Genomic DNA, 21,367 nt, shown 5'->3' with positions numbered 1-21,367 from the left:
GAATTTGGTCGCATCTTCTAGAAATGCTTTGCCCTGGAGCCTCCTGGAAGCCTCGGTAGCTCCCAAGAAAGGTTGTACAACGACACCCAAAAAGCATGAAGTCACTCTGGTAAGGGCAGGCTGGGTCACCCACGAAGTCGTACTGTTGACATGGCCTCCAGGGCCAGATGGCCCAATGATGAACCTGGCTCAGATCCAATGCTTCAGGGCCATCCCTGGGTCGGGATGGGATCCTCCAGAGCCAAACTTGATGGTGCCCAGGGGGCAGGCAGTGTCCAGGGAGGCACTTGGGTCTTTTCACAAGGTCCCCTGACCCTGAGCTCTCTCCCTGCTCTGAGGTTGTGTATTTAAGCTGGGCAGCAACGTTCACAGTTTTGCTACCCAAAACCTAGGCAGGCTCCAAAGACAGGAAGACGGTGCCATCCTCAGGCTGAGCAGGTTTCACCTCTGTCCACTCCCACTTCAACCCCACTGCCCAGCTTCTACTCAGCTCTCTCCTCCTCTGCCTGGCACCCTCCCTGCCCTCCTTCCAGAACCACCTGGAAAAAGCCCTGTGTGGAGAACACCTGTCTGGGGTGGCCGCTCCCTCCGGCCGTCGCCCGTTCCTGCATACCAAAAACTCATGTCCCCTCCACTCATCCCCTCCTCCCACGCCCCAAGTCTCCTCACAGACACGTTTGACTCATGCGAGGCTTGGGGCTGGGGCACAGGAATGCTAGGGACACTGGTGGACACCACGGGGCAGCCTTGTGGGGAGAGGAGGTTCGGGAACACGTATGTCTGGCTGAGAATCAAATCCATCTCTGATGGAGGGTCACAGGGTCACTGTGGGCTTGTGCTGTCTGGGGAGCCTGTGGGCAGTGAAGGGTTCCACACTGGGGTGAGGCTCTGGGCAGAGAAATTCCATCCAGTCCTTGAGAGGTTTGGGAAATACCTGGAGGTTTGCAGGTCCTTTACCTGAGGCATGATCTGGCCACTAGGGGGCCTGGCACCCACGAAGCATTGGAGGCAAGGTTGGGGCTCTTCCTGGTGGACACTGCAGCGGGGGTGTAGACGCAACAGGCACCATGGGCATGTCATGTCAGGTTCTGATCCATGGTGAGACCCCCACAGGACAGCTCATGCTTCATCAAGAAGCATGAGCCGTTCCCTGGCAGGACCCGCCCCACCCAATGCCACACACCCACACAGGCTGGGATGCATCCATTTGTAGAAACAATCTTGGAAACAGGACAGTGGCTGTCAGGGAGACTGATTCAGCCCTCTACCCTCTCTCTCCTCTGCCACCAATTCATGATCCCCTAAACCGTCCCAGGTAGTGCCTAGAACTTAGTTGCTGACTGTTCCAGCCTCCATCCTTTTCAGGACTTCCTTTCCCAGAATAGAAAAAGTGCACTGGAGGAGGGGGAGCTCTCGGCTCAGACTTTTGCTTGGTCTGTAGCCCATGATTCTGTCTGCCAAGCCTAAGGGGAGGGAACCAAGCAGGCAACAAAAGGCAGAAGCAAAAAACTAGGCAGGACCTCTGAGAGACCCACTCCAGGAGGTGGAGAAGATGGATGAGTCAGGAATCACCGAATTTGACAAGAATCAAATGTGAGGTTTGCTCTGACAAAATGGTGACCAGAACCAAATGGCAACCGGCTGAGTGGACAGCAACATTCCTGGAGTCAGAGATCACCTTGTTCCAGGTGAGGAAGACAAGACGTATCGCCCACCTGGTGACAGGAAGCCACCAGCTTCATTCCAGGATCCTTACCATTGACCCACGAAGAGATGACTCGGAGCAGACCAAGACAACTCCAAAGGCCCCTTCATCTAACCCAGGGGGCGGGTGTACCATTGCCTCACCTGAGGTTCGGAGGGTCCACCCGGGAGCGCCCCCAGCAAGCTACTCCTATTTCCTTAACTTTATTTATATGTCTCTGTCCCTCTGTATGACCCGGACGGGGTTCCCAAATCTCTCACCGAGGAAGAGAGTGAGAGCAGTTTGCCCGAGCAGGAATGGAAGAGGCTCACGGGAACGCTCAAACAATGGAGCTTAGAAACTGGAGTCACTACTGTGGGAGCACCTGAGAGCAGTAGGCACCACTGTTTGTTAGATGAAAGTTGTTACTGCAGAATCGAGGTAGCCTGTTAACAACCTACATAATTATGCTCTGACCTGCTAATGCCCGTTTGGGGGTAGCTGGATAGAGCCTGCACACGTGGAATACACTGGGATGCTTCTGGCAAACTCTTGGGTGCCACCTGTGTCTGGGTGAGACTCTGTCAGATTCTAAGAGGAAAAACTCCGAAGACAGTCGTTCAATGGGAGAACAGCTCTCCCCACCGGCAAGGGTGGATAGGGGAGAGCCTCTGATCCCCACAGTCTCTCAGCTCCCCAAACCTCAAGGCAAACCTGACTTGGTGTTTCCAGAGCCCAGGGACCCAGAGGCAGGACACGGGGAGCTAAGCCCAGAGCCCCATAGAGGCTGCGAGAGGGTGTGCAGGACATGTGTGAGGTGTGCAGAACCGTGAGAGTGAATGGGCGACCCCAGGCCCATGGTGCAGGTAGAGGGGCAGGGCTATGAACTGGGCACCGAGGGGTAAACCAGGAGCTGCCTGTGCCTGCCCTGGGCTGCCTTACCAGGAGTGTGACTCCCAGTAGAAATGTGACTGGCAGGAAGGGGCATGGCTGACCAAATTCCTGGAAATGACTGGAACAGGATGGCTCTTCCTTCTGAGGCTTTGCCATCTGGTCTGACACATGGATCTGGACACAATTCTTGTCACCAGTAGAGTGTCACTCAGCCAAGGCTGTCCCACCAGGTCCAGGCGTGCAGGAACAAAGCGGAGTCAGGGTCTGGTTCTCTATTTCATGGGGTCTGACCGTGCTGTGATGGTGGCAGTGGGACTTGTATTAGGGAACCTGATGGTCCACACAGAAGTGGGGCGCTATTCTCCTGGATCAGCTCTGTACAGACTCGGGGACACTAGAAACATGTTTCATCCACGGCCCCATCCTGCTCCACTGATAACACACTGTCTTCCTGCCAGGGCAGGTGCCATGGAGAGGGACCCTGGCTGAGGGGACAGCACCTTGGACCCACCTGCTGCAGGAGCACTTTCAAGTTCTCATCCTGAGAAACCTGATGTGGCCACTAGGGGGCAAAGTGGGGTCTGTCCCTGGTGCACTGCAGAGGGGAATGGGGAAACAGGCTCCAGGGGCAGGGGAGGCCACGGAGGTGCTGCAGTGGAAGGCAGGGCTCTGGGTGCTGCATCCTGCCCTCCCTCCTGGGGACGCATCCGTGATTGAGACCTTCAACCCTTGGGCTGGACTCTCCTGGGGTCATTGACAGGCTTCACACAGGGGCAGGCAGGTGAAGCGTCTTGGCATGGTGACATGGCCAAGGCTTCCCACAATCTAGAAGCAATTGTCAACTACTGGCCAGACCTGCCCCACCCAGTGACACACACACCCACACAGGCCTGGGATAGATCCATTTATTGTAACAATCGTGAAAATCAGACAGTGGCAGTCAGGGATAAAGCCCGCCTTCCTCCTTCCCCTCTTCTCAGCCAGCAATACAAAGTCCCCAAACAGCCCCAAAGAGTGTGTAGAATCCGGTCACTGGATGGTACCAGCGGCCAAGCTTCAGGGCTGTCATGCGCAGAAACAGGACCCCACAATGGGGAGGGGAGAGCTGAGTTGTAACTTCTGACCTCCAAATCATTGTTTGCTAGTGCTGGCGGGATATAACTGCCATCCTGATCCCTCTGACCTTGTGGAGGGGGACATCTCGGCCCCTCTAATACCTGGGGTCTAGTGTAAGGGGACACATCGGCACCCCCCGATCCTGGCGTCTTGTGGTGGGGGGCATCTCTGGCCCCCCCTCGATCAATGGCGTCTACTGGTAGGGGGAGGCATCTCTGCTCCCCCATCCCTGGCGTCTAGTGATTGGGGGAGCATCTCTGGCCCCACTGATCCCTGGCGTCTAGTGGTGGGGGGCATATCTGCCCCCCTGATCAATGGCGTCTAGAGGTGGGGGGCATGTCTGGCCCCCCTCGATCAATAGCTCTAGTGGTGGGGAGGCTTCTCTGGCCCCCCCGATCCCTGGCGTCTAGTGGTGGGGAGGCATCACTTGCCCCCCCATCCCTGGCGTCTAGTGGTGGGGGGGCATCTCTGGACCCCCCGATCCCTGGTGTCTAGTGGTGGGGAGGCATCACTGGCCCCCCCACCCCTGGCGTCTAGTGGATGGGGGGCAACTCTGGCCCCCACGATCCCTGGTGTCTAGTGGTGGGGAGGCATCACTGGCCCCCCCATCCCTGGCGTCTAGTGGGGGGGGGCATCACTGGCCCCCCGATCCCTGGTGTCTAGTGGTGGGGGGGCATCTCTGGCCCCCCTTGATCCTTGCCCTCTAGTGGGGGGGGGGAATCTCTGCCTCCCCCGATCCCTGGCGTCTAGTGATGGGGGGGCATATATGCCCCCCCTTGATCCTTGCCCTCTAGTGGGGGGGGAATCTCTGGTCCCCCAGATCCCTGGCGTCTAGTGGGGGGGGCATCTCTGGCCCCCCCTTGATCCTTGCCCTCTAGAGGGGGGGGGAAATCTCTGCCCCCCATCCCTGGAGTCTAGTGGTGGGGGGGCATCTCTGGGCCCCCCTTGATCCTTGCCCTCTAGTGGGGGTGGAATCTCTGGCCCCCCCCCGATCCCTGGAATCTAGTGGGGGGGCATATCTGGCCCCCCCTTGATCCTTGCCCTCTAGTGGGGGGGGGAATCTCTGGCCTCCCCCGATCCCTGGCGTCTAGTGGTGGGGGGCATCTCTGGCCCCCCCTTGATCCTTGCCCTCTAGTGGGGGCAGAATCTCTGCCCCCCCCACCCGATCCCTGGCTTCTAGTGCTTGGGGGGATCTCTGGCCCCCCCTTGATCCTTGCCTTCTAGTGGGGGGGGAATCTCTGGCCCCCCCGATCCCTGGCGTCTAGTGGGGGGGGCATCTCTGGCCCCCCCTTGATCCTTGCGCTCTAATGGGGGGGGAATCTCTGCCCCCCCCCATCCCTGGCGTCTAGTGCTGGGGGGCATCTCTGGCCCCCCTTTGATCCTTTCCCTCTAGTGGGGGAGGGAATCTCTGGCCCCCCCGTTCCCTGGCGTCTAGTGGGGGGGGCATCTCTGGCACCCCCATTTCCTGGGGTCTAGTGGAGGGGGAAACTGTGCCCCCTGATCCCTGGGGTGCCTTGGGGTGGGGACATTTCTTACCCCATATCTCGGGGTCTAGTGGATGGAGACTTTACTGTCCCCCTGATCTCCCGTTTCTTGAGATGGAGAATAGTTGTGGCTTTGCCCTGATCCCTGGTCTTGCAGTGAGGGATATCCCTGGTTCTAGTGGAGGGAGAAGAGCAAAGGGCCAAGGCGGAAGGCAGAACTCGGGTGGCGTGGGAAGGACGGGTCTGGGCTAGATCAATTGGGTGAGAGCGGCAGCATGCGTCGGTGCAGTAAAATCGAGGTGTTAGCTGGGTGTCAGGCTGCCAGTGCAGTTCTTGCTGACGAGCTGCGTTTTCTGGATTTTTGGCGGGTCGTTACAGGACGTGGGTCCGATGTGGGTGGACTCCTCTTCCTTAAGGACAGCAACAGGAGCGTCTCTGGATCTCACACAGGCCATGGTCCCTGCCCCCTGGGACTTGACTGACTCCTCCAGCTCCTGGACTCTGGCACTCCTCCTGCCTGGCCCCCTGCGCGTCCTCCTTCTCCGTGGCCTCCAGCTCCTCACGTTTTGTGTCCAGGAGCACCTGTGTGTTGTTCGTCTCCACGCCAATCCCTTTGGAGTGGATGGGATGTGGGGCAGCATAAGGGTCTCAGCCAAGCAGGGGAGGTGGGGGGCTGGGGGTGGGGCCGCCTGGCTCCCCTCCCCAGTAGCCCCGCCCTCTGACCCACAGGGGCTTCTCCCTGTCACTGACCCTTTTCCGGGACTACTTTCCACTTTACCAGGTTCTGCAGCTGCTGTTTCTGCTGCTGAGTCCCACAGAAGAGCACCTGGGGTGAAGGCACTAGCTGAGGAGGCAGGTCTAGGGCCTTCCTGCCCCAGAGCCCGTGGCCCCTCTCTCACCTGGTCTCCCTCAGCTCCCTGATGGCGGCCTCCAGCAGGGCCTGCTGCCTTGGTGGCACCTGCAGCAGCTGGTCTATGGGCTGCTTCTGCCGCAGCATCCGCTGGTTCAGCTGCTCCTCCTTGGAGCCCAGGTGACAGCGGGCATCCAGGTGCTCTTGTCGGCAGCTATGTGCATTTCCAGGTACCAGCAGAAAATTCCCCCGGGAAGCCACTGGCACTGCACCTTTTCGTCGTGCACCGGCATCTGTGGGAGGTAGGACAGTGTCTGTGAGGACAGGCAGCAGGGACGACTACTTGCCAGCCAGGAGATGCAGGGCTCAGACCCTCAGCCACAGGCCCCCATGGGGTCTTTGTCCCAGAGCCTAGGAGTTAGGTCTTCCTCTGCCTCGGACCCTGACTCCTACCTGGCAACTGCCAACTCCAGACCCCTCTGTGTAGTGTGGGCCAGTCAGTGCCACCACAGCCCTCAGGGCATTCTGACCTGTCCTTCCTGCCATCACCCAAGGCAGGCTCTTGGCCTCACAGGGGGTCTCACCAGCCCATTTCACAGAGCAGGAAAGTCACAACCCAGAAGACTGAATTGTTATGCCCCAAGAATACCCCAGGGTGGAGGGGAGCTGATGGCCAGCAAACCCCTGCCCCCTCTCTCAAAACTCTTCGTGTTCGGCAAATTTTCGTGGGCTCACAGTGAAGACAAGTTGGAATGATAGGTGATAATTGGAGATGATAGGAGACTCGCTCAGCTCCAAGACTGGGGAATGTTACCCAGACCCCTTCCACTGTTACAGAGACACAACTCGAGCCTGGCCGGGCTCCCGGCTGGCCACCCCACAGCCCTCAGTCTAAAGGCGGCGCTGTGCCCGCTTCTCTCACCCCAGCTCAGTCCCCTCAGCCCCCACTCGCATCCGCAGTTGTTCTCTGGGTTCACCCGTTGTTCCTGGAACCTCCTGCCTCCACCTGTCCTTGGAAATGTTGTCAACGATGTGGCTGTTTCAGGGGCACCCAGAGGCCGGTAAACCTGAGAGGACGCAGACAGTCAAGGACCCCAGAACTTCAACCGCACCCAAACTTCATGGTCCACAGCCCCGACTCTTGGTTCCTCCTGCTCATCTCGGGGGCTGCTCATTTCTCACCGCCATCTGCTGCTCCGGGCCCCTTGCTAAGTAGATTCTTTCCTGCTTTGGACCCACTGGAGCCCTCCTGGCAGTGCTGGCAGGGACACGAGGGACAACTAGAAACAAGCGTTCTATGTCCCGGCCCTAGAGCTCTCTGCATTTTCATGGTCGTATCATTCTGGGGAGTGGACAGCTGACCCCATCTCCTCTGGCTGCCCGCAGAGCAGGACACAGGTGCGGAGGGACGGGGAGACTCGCCCAGCTCCTGCTCCCAGCCTGTCTCCCCTGTCACAGTGCCCCATTCACAGGGCCCCTCCCTCAACACTTGAAGTCACTCCTCCCCGCCTTGCCCTCCTCAGACATCACAGGCTTCAAGCTCCTGGTGCTGTGCACCAGACCAAATCACTCTCCCCTATAGGATGACGCTCTGCCAAGCAATCTTCCGCCTTTATAAGATACACTTGATGTTTTAAAATTCTGTTCTTTCAGCTCTTTCTGTCCCACACAAGAGGGGAGGGGTGTTTTCGCACAGTTAGACCCACTGCCAGGAGGGTCTGTGATGAGGGGTCTGGGAGTCGGGGACCCTGCTTTGACTCCCTAGCTCCTCAGTGCTGCCCTGAACTCCCACCCCCATTGTTTCCTGAGCTGGGTGGACCAGTGTCCAGCCACTCAGGTCTTTGGACAGCAGGAGCCCAGGAGGTCCTATTCTGGGGACAGGAACGGACAGATCCTGGAGAGGGGCTCTCTGGGGACTCCCATCCCAGAGTCCCGGGAGACCCTGACGAGGACAGAGGCTGCTGGGGACAAAACTGCCGGAAGACTTGCTGGAAATGGGCCCGGGCTTGATCCTGTGCCCTCGGGGCCATACACTGACCAGTGTAGGACCAACGCAGGGCCTTTTCTTACCGTCCGTTGCGCTCTGCCAATTTCCAACGTTCCCCTAGAGATGACCCCTAGAGGTGACCCATAGATGACCCGTAGAAGGGTCACCATCTGGAGGTGACCCCTAGATGACCCCTCGAAGGGTCAAAGGCAAAGGTGTGATGGGGCCACTTCTCCCTCAAGCATCCTTGAGAAATGGTGCCCCGAGGGTCAGGGCCACGAGCTTTTTTATAGGCAGGGAAGGGGGCGTGGCCTCGGGGCTGCAACCCCATTGGCCAGGGAGAAATCTAGAGCTCCAGGGGTAACCTCACAGTGAAGGCTGCACCAGCCTCTGCCCTGGTGGGCCTGACGGGCCTCCCCACCCCCAGCCGGACCCACGGGCACTGCCCCCTACCGAGGATGGTGGCTTGGAACTCTGTGGGCCCCACGGTGGGCCAGGAGCACTGACCTTTTCGGTCTCCCGTAGCTCAGTCCACGACGTTCTCATTCCCAGAGACCACGTCCCCATCTGCCCAGGATGGGGTGCAGCTGCCAGGATTCGCCCCTGAGCACCCCTAGGTCTGGCCTGGCTGCTGCTGTGGGAGCCCAGCGAGCCTGGCAGAGGGGCTGTCCTGGTGGCTGTCCCCACCGCCCCTCACTCCCCAGGCCCCTCTCCTTTCTCTCCTTGGAGCCCCTGCCCCCTGCCCTGCCCCTCGCCTCTCCTGAAACCCGCAGAGTTCTTGCTCCCACCTTATCCGGTGTCCACGTTTTCTCTGTTCTGTCTCTGCTTCTTCCCAGACACACAGCAGCCACTTTGTGGGGCTTTTGAGCCCGCAGACCCAGTCAGTCCCTGACCAGTTCCCCATGTTGCACAGAGACTTCCCTTTCTGAGCCCTGGAGGGCTCTTAATGACCCCACAGAACCTCCCTATCCCAGCTCTGCCCCTTTCTCTGAGAGTCAGTCCATCCTACTGGGAGCTGGACACCAGACATGGCCTTGGGGATGCTGGACGCTTCTCTCATGTTGCTCCCGGCCTGTTCTGGAAATCCCTCTCAATACACACACTCCCAACTAGGGCCACTCAGCCTGGCCACGCTGCCCTCACGAGTCTTGCAGCCTGAAAGGAACCCCAACTCCCTCATATTGCCCGTGCCCACTATGGCACCCCAGAGTGCCCCTGTTCTCCCTGCCCTGAGCACATTCAGGCCCCAGTGGTCTGCAGCTGTCTCCTGTAGCTCTGACATCTCCCCCTCTCACTTTCGCTGGTCTGAGAATCAAATCCATCTCTGATGGTGGGGCACAGGGTCACTGTGGGCTTGTGCTGTCTGGGGACCCTGTGGGCAGTGAAGGGTTCCACACTGGGGTGAGGCTCTGGGCAGAGAAAGTCCATCCAGTCCTTGAGACGTTTGGGAAATACCTGGAGGTTTGGAGGTTCTTTTCCTGAGGCATGATATGGCCACTAAGGGGCCTGGCCCCCAGGAAGCATTGGGGGCAAGGTAGGGGCTCTTCCCAGTGGGCACTGCAGAGTGGGTGTACACGGAATAGGCCCCATGGCATGGGCATGTCATGTCAGGTTCTGATCCATGGTGAGACCCCCACAGGACAGCTCATGCTTCATCAAGAAGCATGAGCCGTTCCCTGGCAGGACCCGCCCCACCCAATGCCACACACCCACACAGGCTGGGATGCATCCATTTGTAGAAACAATCTTGGAAACAGGACAGTGGCTGTCAGGGAGACTGATTCAGCCCTCTCCCCTCTCTCTCCTCTGCCACCAATTCATGATCCCCTAAACTGTCCCAGGTAGTGCCTAGAACTTAGTTGCTGACTGTTCCAGCCTCCATCCTTTTCAGGGCTTCCTTTCCCAGAATAGAAAGAGTGCACTGGAGGAGGGGGAGCTCTCGGCTCAGATTTTGCTTGGTCTGTAGCCCATGAACCGAAGGTTTGAGTGTTGCCTCGTTTTCCCTCGGACAAGGAGGGGTAGATGGTTGTAGCCAAGTGCCGTTTTGAAAATCGGATGCTCTGAATTAGTGTTTCCTCTAAGCACTGAGATCCTTCCACGTACTGCTTCATTGACCCTCATGGCCTGTGTACATACCTGAGAGGTTTGGGGTTTGTTGGGATCTCTATTTGCTCCAGCCTTTGTGATCAGGAGACCCTGTGGTGCCAGGGAACGTTCTTGACCTCATGCATCCCAAGCCTGTACTGAGTATCCTGAAGACTTCTCTCTGGCCTTCTGGACAGAATTTTAACTCAAAAAGTGGAAAATGCCCTGGACCATGCAAGGACAGCCCACAAACCGGAAATATCTCGACATTTAGGTGGGAAAGCAGGGGTGAGGAGTCATTCTCCACTCCTCTCTCCTGGGATATAGTCTAAGGTGGGGGGTGGGGAGGTGGTCATTTATTATTGCTACTCTTTGAACTGTTTCTATGGGGGTGAGTATTTCTGCTCCTGGGACTCCTTATTGTGTAGTGTTGGAGGACATGTCTCCTATCTGAGCTCTGTTCTCTGTTGTGGGATATTTCTTACCCCAGAGCTCTTGTGTCTAGTTTGGAAAACAATTTTCCCCTACATCCCTGGTGTGTTTTTTTTGGAGGAAATTTCAGCTTTGCTCATTCCTGGTGTCGAGTAATTGTGAACATTTCTGTCCTCGGAACCCTGCTGTCTATTGTTAGGGGAAACCTCTGCACCCCATGTCACTGGTGCCTACTACTTGGGGCCTGTTTTTGCCTCCCAGACCACTAGTGTCCATTACTAGGGGACATTTCTGCCCTCCACATCCCCGGTGCCCAGTGTTGGGGGACATCTCTGCCTCCAGACGCACGGTCTTCCCCACACCGCCAGCTTGTCCTTCTTGACTGTTACCACCTCCAACTCCTCAGGCTTTATGATCTCCACTGTGTTCGCCTCCACTTCAGTGCCCTTGGATTGACTGAAACTGGATAGACTGAGGGGCAGCCCCAGACTCTCAGCCAACCAAGGGAGGTGGAGGGCTCCAGGGCAGTGTCCGCCTGTTTCTGCCCCCAGGTGTCCTGCCTCTTGACCCCCACTGGGGGCTTCTTCCACCTGAGGACCCTGACACACATTTTCAGGATACTTTTGTGTCAAAGCAGCAGCCAAGTCCTGGCCTGAGTCAGGCCACTGTGGGCTATCCAAGTGGACTGTCACTGCTCAGGCAGAGTCACGACTGGAGAGCCACTGCTGTCACCCCCTTCCCCTCCCTCACCCCTTCCACCTAACAGGGATATCCCTCTTATGGCCTCTAAGAATTTGAGCAGTCCTTCCTTAGGGCACTGGGAAAAGGCCGGCCCTGTCTGCTTGCAGCACTTTTCTTTGGGTGTTAGCACCACACCCAGACATGCTCAGGCTTTACCCCTGACTTAGCTCAGGGACCATTCCTAGTGGAACTAGGGGGGCCCATTGATCCAACGTCAGCAGTGTGCAAGATGATCACTTTATCTGCTGGACTAATGCCCTGCTCCAAGCAGTATTTTTTTTTCAGCTGCTTCCCACCTAAATCTCCTTCCTATAGAGTTGGGCTCCCTTAAAGATGCCTCACTCCCCCTTCTGTACGGCACAGTGCTCAGGGAGACAGCCCCGTGGAACCCGAAGCTCCAATCCAAGCACTTTCAGACTTTTCAAGAATGGGCCCCTGGGATATTGCTGGGGTGAAGGTGCTTGCCCTGATGCAGCCCAGCCCTGTTCAAGTCCTGATACTAGGATCTCCTGAGCCCTGTTGAAGAGGAGAGTGCACCTCTACCCACATTTCTCGCAGGCTAATTTCAGTCAGGCTACCCTGGAGAGCAGGAGCTGACATGAGGCACAGGGTCTGGGAGAGACGAGACAGCACGGAAATCACCCGAGATGTCCCAGAGGTGGTCTGTCACACTGTTCAACTTAGAAACCTGGAAAAATCCCCCAAATATTCCTATATTATTGGTATGCTCCAGATCCTTCTTTGCACCAAGAAAGCTTGGTCATTTCTTGTTCCATACTTCCTGTCAGCTGCTTGCTAATACCCCGTCGCCCATCAGATCCGCTGTAAAACTGATCTCTCGCCTTGTGCGGTCTTCAGTCTTTGGAGCTGTTCATTCCATTAGCACTGTTATCTCATCATGTTCTCCCACATTCCAAAATGTGCTTTTTTTTCCTTTTATGGGTCACACCGAGTGATGCCCAGGGATTACTCCTGGCTCATGCACTCAGGAATTACTCCTGGTGGTGCTCAGGGAACCATATGGGATTCTGGGAATCAAATCCAGGTCAGCCGTGTGCAAGGCAAACACCCTACTCACTGTGCTATCACTCCAGTCCCAGCTTCTTGGTTTTTAGTTAGCTTTAGGCAGAAATTTTGGAAAAGTACGTATGTGTTCATAGTCGTTCAAAACTCAAAGTTATATTAGTGCTGCAATTCTCATTTGTGAAACAACAAAACTCACTACCAAGCAGGGGAGAAAGCAAGACAAGACCAAAAGGAAAAAGAGCAACACCCAAGCAGTGGCACCTGGTGCCCAGGAGTAGTTGGCAGAGAGCATGGCAGATGGGTGGCACTGCCACTCGTCCAGTGGAGACAGCACTACACCAGTGGTGTGGTTAAGGGCAGCGCCAGCACCTCCAGTGTGCCCTTGGTCTAGAGGCGGCGAGAACTGGCAGTGCAGACAAGGGGCAGGGAGAAAGAGGGGAGCCAGAGCAGGAGCAGGAGTCAGGGGTGGAGGATGCGGAGGGGCAGAAGACAGGCCCCAGATCATTGCCCCAGAGGGCCATGACATGCTGCAGGAGAGAACAAAGTGCCAATATGACACCAGACAAGCTGTGACCCTCTGTGTAGGGGAGTGGCAGACATTCAAAGTTGGGTAGCTTCCAGAAACGTCTACTGACACCAGGATCACTTGGACAGTCTGACAGAGTCGCAGGGAGTCCCCAGGCAGGCAGGGAAGGCAGGGTAACTTGGTACCTACACTCCCAAGAAAAGCCTCGTGGAAACGGTCGCCCCATGACCTCAAGACAGGGCAACATAGGAAGCAGAGCTCAATGAAGGTATCGGAGGTGCAGCCCTTCCCGGCTTTTACTGGGCCTGAGAATCCATGGTCTCAGCAGATGCTGGGGGTTCCATATGGAAAACAAGGTTCTCCCTGTTCCCCACTTTAGTGTCTTATTGGCGTTCGATCTCCCGACAGAGCTAGAAGAGCAAATAAATGACCATCTTGACACTATATATTCCCCCTTTGGAAAATACCCTCTCCAGGCGCCCTCTAATGGCAGTATCACGCCACTTTACTGGTAAACTCATACTAGGAGTGAGCCTCCAGAGACAGCCTCTATGTCTGGTAACCCGTGAGGTGTGGTTAGGGATAGGGAAAGATACTGAGCAGGTCTGAGAGGCAGGAATAGAGGTGGGATGCAGCTCAACTGGGAGCAACCCATTGGCCTCAGTTGAGAAGTCATGACCTGTGCCGAGTCAGTGTGGTCGCTCCTGCTGGTCACCTTGTGGTACCCAGCCCTTCCACTCTCTTGAGTCTGTTTTCCTCTAGTGCCCAATGATTGACCGGCCTGAACCTCAAAAGATGTGTTTCTCCCTTTGGAAATTGTTCCAGGAAGCAGACCCCTGTTTGCCTTTGGGCCAAAGGATCCAGAGACAGGAGGAAACCTCAGTTACTGTGGACCCATTGCCCAAGGATTCCAAAACTCGGCCACCTTCTTCAGGAAGACCCTGGCTCTGGACTTAAGAGAATCCTCGTTGGAGCCCTGGAATGGACCATCCTGCAATCTGTAGATGATAAGGTCTTAGTGTCAGAAGCCCAAGAGGACTGAAAGAGAGCCTCCGAGGCACTGCTCCAGCTCTTGGTTGAGGCTGGGCACCAGACCTCCTGGAAGAATGAGCATTTAGAAGTGAAAAAAAGAAAAATAACCCCAAAAAACCCTTTCTAATCAGCAGTAGGGCCCAGAGGCAAAGAGGTTGATCCTCTTAGTGCCTGAGAAAGGGCACCAGGTTCTAGGTGCCCTGACCCAGGGTAGGGCCATTGGCAGAGGTCTGGGCATACCTGATTCTGAGGCAGGGGGCTCTGATCTCTCGCTGTGCCACAGAGGTAAACAAACTATCTACCTCCAGGTCCCCATTCAGGGGTGACACTCATGACTAACAAAGGGCCCCAGTGGCTACCAATTGCCCAGATGGCACAGTCCCTGGGATTATGATGTGAAAACCCACATCTAACTTTTGCAACTCTAGATAAATCCCCTATCCTTTCTGCCTATCGGATGGGACCCCATCCTCTGACTTGCAAGAAGCAGTGGATTATATCTCTTGCTCAGAACCACTGAACAGTTCAGGAACAGTTTCCAACCTGAGTGGCATCCCCATGAAGACAATAAGAATGAAGCCCTGAATCCCTCTGGAAAGGCTGGGGGGGGGGGGGTGTCGCTCCGGGAGGGATAGGGACAAGCGCAAAACATGGTGAGACCCCATGATCTCTTTATTTTCATATTAAAAATTTAAATTTATTTCTTTGGATTTTTTACTGGTTCTTTATTTTATGTTTTGAGTTTGTTCCTGCACATATGGATGTGTTGGAGGCTGTGTAACTATTTTTTTATTCAATAATTTTTTTATTATTTTTTTATTAGTGAAACACCATGAGGTACAGTTGTAGACTTATAAATTTTTTGCTTGGGTTTCAGTCACACAATGATCAAGTACCCATCCTCCACCACCACGGGTCCCAGCATCCCTCCCACCTCCCTTCCCCCACCTTTCCGACCCTACCTCTGTGGCAGGGGATACCCCCTTGTTCTCTCTCTCCTTTTGGGTGCTGTGGTTTGCAAGAGAGGCACTGAGTGGTAGTCATCTTTGGTCTATAATCTACTTTCAGCATGCTTCTCCCACCCTGGGAGGATCCTCCCAGCACCCTTGATTTGGTGCCCTCTTCTCTAGCTGAGCTTCCTTGGAGACTGTGTAACTTCTTTACTTACAGAGTACGAGTCTCAATGTTGTTCTGTTTGGGTCATCTCGCCACTCCTAGTACGCAGCATCCCTGCCATGAGGGCACAGGTCTGCAATTGCTTTGTGTAGCCGCATAGCCTCATAGTCCCATAGCCCCATTCCTCAATGGGAAGGGGCAGAGGAGGGGAGAAGGGAGGGGGCAGGAAGGAGGAGGGGGAGAGGAGAAGGGCGGGAAGGAAAAGGGAAGAAAGACAAGGTTGGGGTAAATGAATATGATTTTGACAGGGTAGGTAAAAGACGGAATTACAGGTGAGTAAGAATTCTGTTGAACCATTTCTGACTCTTGGGGGGAACACATCACTTTCAGGCAGGTCACTTCGAGCCCTGGGATGGGTGTCTGCAGCCTCCTTACCTCACGGGTATCACAGTCTGTCTGATCTTCTGCCAACACAATTTGCCTTTGACGGGTTGTTGGCTCACGTCTGGCTTGGATCTGGTTGTGATTTCCACCTCTAGGTGAAAGGGAGGATGGGGTGTGCATGGGGTGTCTTTAGGAAGGACACTGCCTTCTGGTTCTCACAGAACACTTGGGGTTCCAAGGCGGGTGTAGCACGTAGGATGGCGGGGATCAAACCCAGATCAGCCACGTGCAAAGCAACAACGTACCACTGTACTATCGCTCCAGCCCTTGAATTTCTTCTTGGAGGAAGTTTCTGTTCATTATTCCTCTCTGCATTTGTTTGATGGGGTTGGGAGATATTTTTTTGGTAAAGTTCTACCAACGTGCTATATAACTTGGATATTAGCCTTTCATCAGCTAGGTATTGGGTAAATAATTTTTCCCATTCTGTGGGCTATCTTAGTAGCTTAGACGCCATTGCTTTTTTTTTTAAATAAATGTTTTATATTGGTGTATCTTTGATTATTCTGTTCTCTTTTCATGCTTTATATTTTGCTGACTTTTTTGCAAATTTTTATTTTGTTTTTATAAAGTTGTTTACAATAATTTATTACATTTAATATGCAAACACCAATTCCACCACCATCGTACCTTCCCACCACAGTATTTTGAATGTTACCACTCCAAATCTTAGAGGTACTCTCCTGGGGTCATTGACATTGTACTCAGGGGCATGCAGATGACAGGCTCTAGACATGGTGAATCCCATGGCAAGGGCCACCCACAATCTAGAAGCAACTGCCAACTGCTGGCAGGACACACCTCGCCCGAGACACATACCCACACGGCCTGGGATGGATCCATTTATTGAAACAAGCTTGGAAATAGGACAGTGACTGTCAGAGAGTGACCCAGCATGCCTCCTTCCTCTCTCTTCTCCTCAATTCATTAGTGCCCAACGAAACCCCAAAGAGTGTCTACAACTGGTTGCTCTGATGTTTCCAGCCCCCATTAGCTTCAGGGCTGCCATATGGAGAAACGGGACTGTGTACTGGGGATGGAGAGCTCCCACCTCAAGCCCTTGTTTGGCTTTTGGAGCTATCATGACTGAGGTTTGAGTGTGGCCCAGTTTAAATTTCTGCTCCCAACATCCCTGGTGCCTAGAGGTAGGAGACATTTTTGTCCCATTGATCCCTGCGGTCTAGTGTTGGGGGACCTTTCTGCCCCCTTGATCCCTAGGGTCTAGTGCTGAGGGAAAGTGGAAGAGTGGGGAGGAGGGAGGAAGGAGAAGGGTGGGAAGAACTGGATCAGGGCTAGATTAGTTGGAATTGAAGAACACAGAGTACATCATCAGGGTAGAAAAAGTGGATTAATGGTGAACAAGCTTGCCAGCTGAACTCAAGCGGACGAGCTGGATTCTGATTATTTGGGGGCAGGCCATTACAGGATCCGGATCTGAGGTCTGCGGCCTCCTGTTTCTCACAGACAGGAACAGGAGGGTCTCTCTGGGTTCTTCACACAATCCATCATCCCGCTCCCCAGGTCTGGACACCAGACCTTAGTCTCAGACCTTAGACATCCAGATCCTTAGTCTTCTCACAAGCCACCAGCCTGTCCTTCATGACCATCACCTCGAGTTCCATAGAGGTCATGGTCTCACAAACCTCCACTATGTTCACCTCCAACTCCGTGTTCTTCGACACTGGATTGACTAGGGGGCACTCCAGGGTCTCAGCCAAGCAAGGAAGGTGGAGGCATCTCAGGGGTCCCGCATGGCTCTACCTCCCATATAGCCCCACCTCCAGATCCCCATCAGGAACTTCTCCCTCCTGGAGACCCACCGCACCACTCACCCTCTTCAGGGTACCCTTGGAATTCCAGCAAGGCCTGGGGCTCAGTTGCTCCTGATTTCAGGACTGAGGACCCCTAAAGATGAAGGCACCAGGTGAGTAGGCAGGTCTAGGGCCTGATGCGCCTTTCTGTCCCTGAGCCCCTGCCCATCCCCTCACCTGGGTTTCCCTCAGCTCCCTGAAGGTGGCCTCCAGCAGGGCCTGCTGCCTTGTTAGCACCTGCTGCAGCTGGTCCATGAGCTCCTTGTGCCTCAGCACCTGCTCAACCTTGGAGCCCATGTGAGTGGGCCATTCAGGTGTGGGGTTGCAGCTGTGTGCTGCTTTTGGTACCAGCAGAAGCATTCCAGGCTGCAGGCACTGCACCTTCTGGTCTTGCATGCACATCTCTGTCATGAGACAGGGCCGAAGGCTGTCCAGATCCCACCACAACATTCAGGGCCCAGACACACACACACAGGCCCAAGGAAAACAGCACATGGGGTAACCTGCCCCTGCACATTCCCCTGGGGGTCTTTCTCCCAAGACCTAAGAGAGGGGGCCTCCCCATACCTCGACCCCGCAGCCTCCCTGTTACTAGGACCCTCTCTGTTCAGTGAGGGCCAATCCACACCCCCACAACCCCTCTAGCCTTTTCTAGATTTTGATATATTATAGTGGGTGGCGTCCTGGCCTGTCCTTCCTCCCACCAACCCAGGCGGGCTCCTACCCTCACAGTGGGTCTCCCCCGGCACCTTCTGTCATTTCTCCATATCCACCTTGTCCTGATTCACTCCCCTTGCAGCTGATCCGGAGCTGACTCTGCAGTAGCACCTGCTCCTCCTCCTGCTCATTCTCAGAGACCGACACTGGTCAGAGGTCACGTCCTACTGCGGGAGGCCGAGATCCCAGTCTTGTTGCTGCCACAGACACTCACCTGTTTGTCCTGCAGTCCCACCTGTGGGCACAAGGCTGGGAGTGAGGACAGGCAGCCAGGGCATCCCGCTCTGGGTCCAGGGATGTGGAGGTCAAACATCGACTCTCAGGCCCAAGGCTGGCAGCACCTGGGCAATCTGTCCCCTGCACAGGTCCCCATGGTCTTGCTCCAGGGGCCTAAGAGATGAGACCTCCCTTGACTAGGGACCCTGTCTCCTGTCCTGTGCTCAGGGATCACCCCTAATGGTGCTCAAGGATCCATAGGAGGTGCCAGGAATCAACCCAGGATAGAAGTATGCAAAGCAGACACCTCACCACCTGTTCTAGCTTTTGATATATTACATTTCCTTGTTTGTTTGCTTCTTTGGTTTTGGAACCACAGCAGGGATCAGTCCCAGCCATGCTCAAGGCCCTCTATGGGACGCCAGAGATTGAAGTCAGATAGACTGAAGTCCCACTTCCATATCTAATGCAAATATAATTTGTTTGCCATTTATAAATGCCCATATAGAGTTTCCCCTTAAAGTAAATGAAATAATCATTTTTAAAAAAGACATTAAGTAATGACATGTTGAATGGTGCTCAAAGCAGGACACATTGGAACCACTGATCTACTCATCATGGAATGTCTCTAAAGTCAAGTTCAGCATCACACTTCCCCAATTCTATAATGATCGCAGCGACTCAGCTGAGCTCTAGATTTTACCTCAGAAAAAGTACTACACATCTAATTCTATAAATCCAAATATAATCCATTCTCCTCTTAAAAATTTTTTATTGAATCGATGTAAGATAGACCCTTACAAAGCTGTTCATGATTAGGCTTCAGTCATCGTTGTTCACCCATCCCTCCACCAGTGTACATTTCCCACCTCCAATGTTTCCAGTTTCCCTCCCAACAACCTCCACCTCTCCACCTAGGCCAGCCTTTTTTTAAAAAAAATTTATTAGTGAAACACCATAAGGTACAGTTATAGACTTACAAATTTTTGTGTTTGGATTTCAGTTATACAATGATCGAGTACCCATCCCTCCACCAGTGCCCATTCTCCACCACCACGGATCCCAGTATCCTTCCCACCCCCCTTCCCCTCATCTCACCCTGCCTCTGTGGCAGGGCATTCCCTTTTGTTCTCTCTCTCCTTTTGGGTGCTGAAGTTTGCAAAAGAGGCATTGAGTGGCAATCAAGTTTGGTCTATAGTTTATTTCCAGCATGCATCTCCCATCCGGGGAGGATCTTCCCAATACCCTTTACTTGGTGCTCCCTTCCCTATCTGAGCTGCCTTTTCCCCCACCATGTGTGGCTGGCCTCCAAGCCATGGAGCAAACCTCCTGGTACTTATCGTGACTATTCTTGGGTGTTAGTCTCCTATTTTGTTACTTGATATTCTACAGATTAATGCAGTCTTTCTATGTCTGTCCCTCTCTTTCTGACTCATTTCACTTAGCATGGTACTTTCCATGTAGTATCACTTGTATGCAAATTTCATGAATTCATCCTTTCTAACAGCTGCATTGTATTCCATTGTGTAGATATACCAAAGTTTTTTAACCAGTCATCCGTTCTCAGGCACTTGGGTTTTGTTCCAGATATTCAGTTCAGCCTTTTTGGAAGATGTTTTTATTATCTTTCTCTCTGTTTGTTCCTGTCTTTGTCTGTCTCTGTCTCTGCCTTCTCTCTATCTCTCTCTCTCTCTCTCTCTCTCTCTCTCTGTCTTCCTTTTTGTGGTTTACAATATAGATACTGAAAGGGTATCGGGATTATCCCTTTACCTACTTTTAACATTCAAGGATTTCAAATTTGGACAAAAAATAAGATTGTTGTTTCAGGCACGTTGGCCAAGGGAGAACTGGAAATGTCTCTGCTATGGACAACCAGGGATCTGCAGATCTGCAATGACTGACCACACCCTGGGCCCTGCTCTCAGTGTCCAGACAAGTCCTGAAGTCCGGGAGGTCTCCCTACCCCAGATCGGAATGGGATGGACACCTGCCTGCCAGGACACTCCTACAGAGGATGAAGTCCTCAGGCCACCTGGGCTCACTAAACTGGCCTGGATTCTCATCTTCACAATAGCCCGGCCTGGGTAACCGTGACATGACATGACAGGTAAAATACTCATAGTATTAGACGTGTATCTCCAGGGTGGCTCACCACAGACTTGGAAGAACAGAGTGGGGGTCTGATGTTCTTTGGGAGGTCAGGAACTGTGCTCAAGGGCCGCTACTTTTTCTTAGCTGCCGGACGTCAGGGCTGGCACATGTCCAGCACCCCCCTCACCCTGCCACCTTTCTGCCCTAAGAGGAGCCTTCCACCTACCCCGTGACTTTCAGGAAGTGCAAGATGACATGTATTTCCTAGCCCTGGGGAAATACCATGTGACCTTCGGGGCTCAGGCACAAAATTTCCAACTGTGGGCTAGTGTTGGGTGAGGACTGGAAGGATGAAGCCCTCCACGTGCCCCCTCACCTGCCCCAGGAACGGACCCTTTTGCAAGGTCCCTGAACCCCACGGCTCTCACAGCGGCAGGTATCATGCCCTAGACTCACCACACTCAGGAAGACACAGGGGTCCCAGAGAGTGTTGGCAGAAGAGGGGACCTGCTTGGTATCCCACTGAGAAGTCAGCCTTGCCCTGGCCGTGTCCCAGGAGCTGCCTGTCAGCGTAGTGCGGAGTGTGAGGATCCAACACGGGCCTCCTCGGGTCTCTGCTGTTTCCTAGCCTGTGACAATTTCTCTCTTGCATCTACAATGTGGGGTCCCCGCCAAACTGACTCTGGAATTGATCTTTTAATGTGGGGTTGAGGGCATTGTTTGGTCTAGGATGTTGACTCCCAAATTCCAGGTAAAGCCCATAAGTTTCCTTTGGTTTTCGGCATGCGGCTCAGTGAGGATGTTGGGAATTTTCTGGTGTGAAACTATGTAGAACGAAGGGCGTTATTTCCCAGACCAGACTATCAGGGAAATGTTAGTTTTTCTCTCCTTGATGGCCTTGGTATGCTCTTGGGCTCCTGGCAAAGAGACCCCTACACGGACACTGCTTGATGCTTGATGCAGGAGTCACAGGTGGGTCCTGATCTCATCCTGGACATTCATCTTACGAAAGCTTCAGTTTCCCAGTGATTGTCCATGATTCAAACATTCTCAAATGTGCATCGCGTGGAGGGCCTTGGATGGACCTCGGACAGGCGCCAGGTGACCCTTATTTG

General features: G+C 54.3%; 1 protein-coding gene across 1 annotated transcript in view; it reads right to left on the bottom strand.

The window, feature by feature from the left end:
* The window catches only part of LOC130026606 (polypeptide N-acetylgalactosaminyltransferase 12-like), a 150,053-nt gene extending 149,901 nt beyond the window's left edge, over positions 1 to 152 (bottom strand). The window contains exon 1 of the mRNA XM_056117445.1: positions 130 to 152. Coding sequence (XP_055973420.1) covers positions 130 to 152 — 23 coding nt within the window. The remainder of the gene's footprint in view (positions 1 to 129) is intronic.
* Positions 153 to 21,367: the final 21,215 nt, after the last annotated feature.

The sequence above is a fragment of the Sorex fumeus genome, unplaced genomic scaffold, assembly GCF_029834395.1.
Source record: "Sorex fumeus unplaced genomic scaffold, SorFum_2.1 ptg000034l, whole genome shotgun sequence".
Lineage (NCBI taxonomy): Eukaryota > Metazoa > Chordata > Mammalia > Eulipotyphla > Soricidae > Sorex > Sorex fumeus.
The sequence above is the reverse complement of the archived record's forward strand: the minus strand, read 5'-3'. Positions and strand labels throughout refer to the sequence as shown.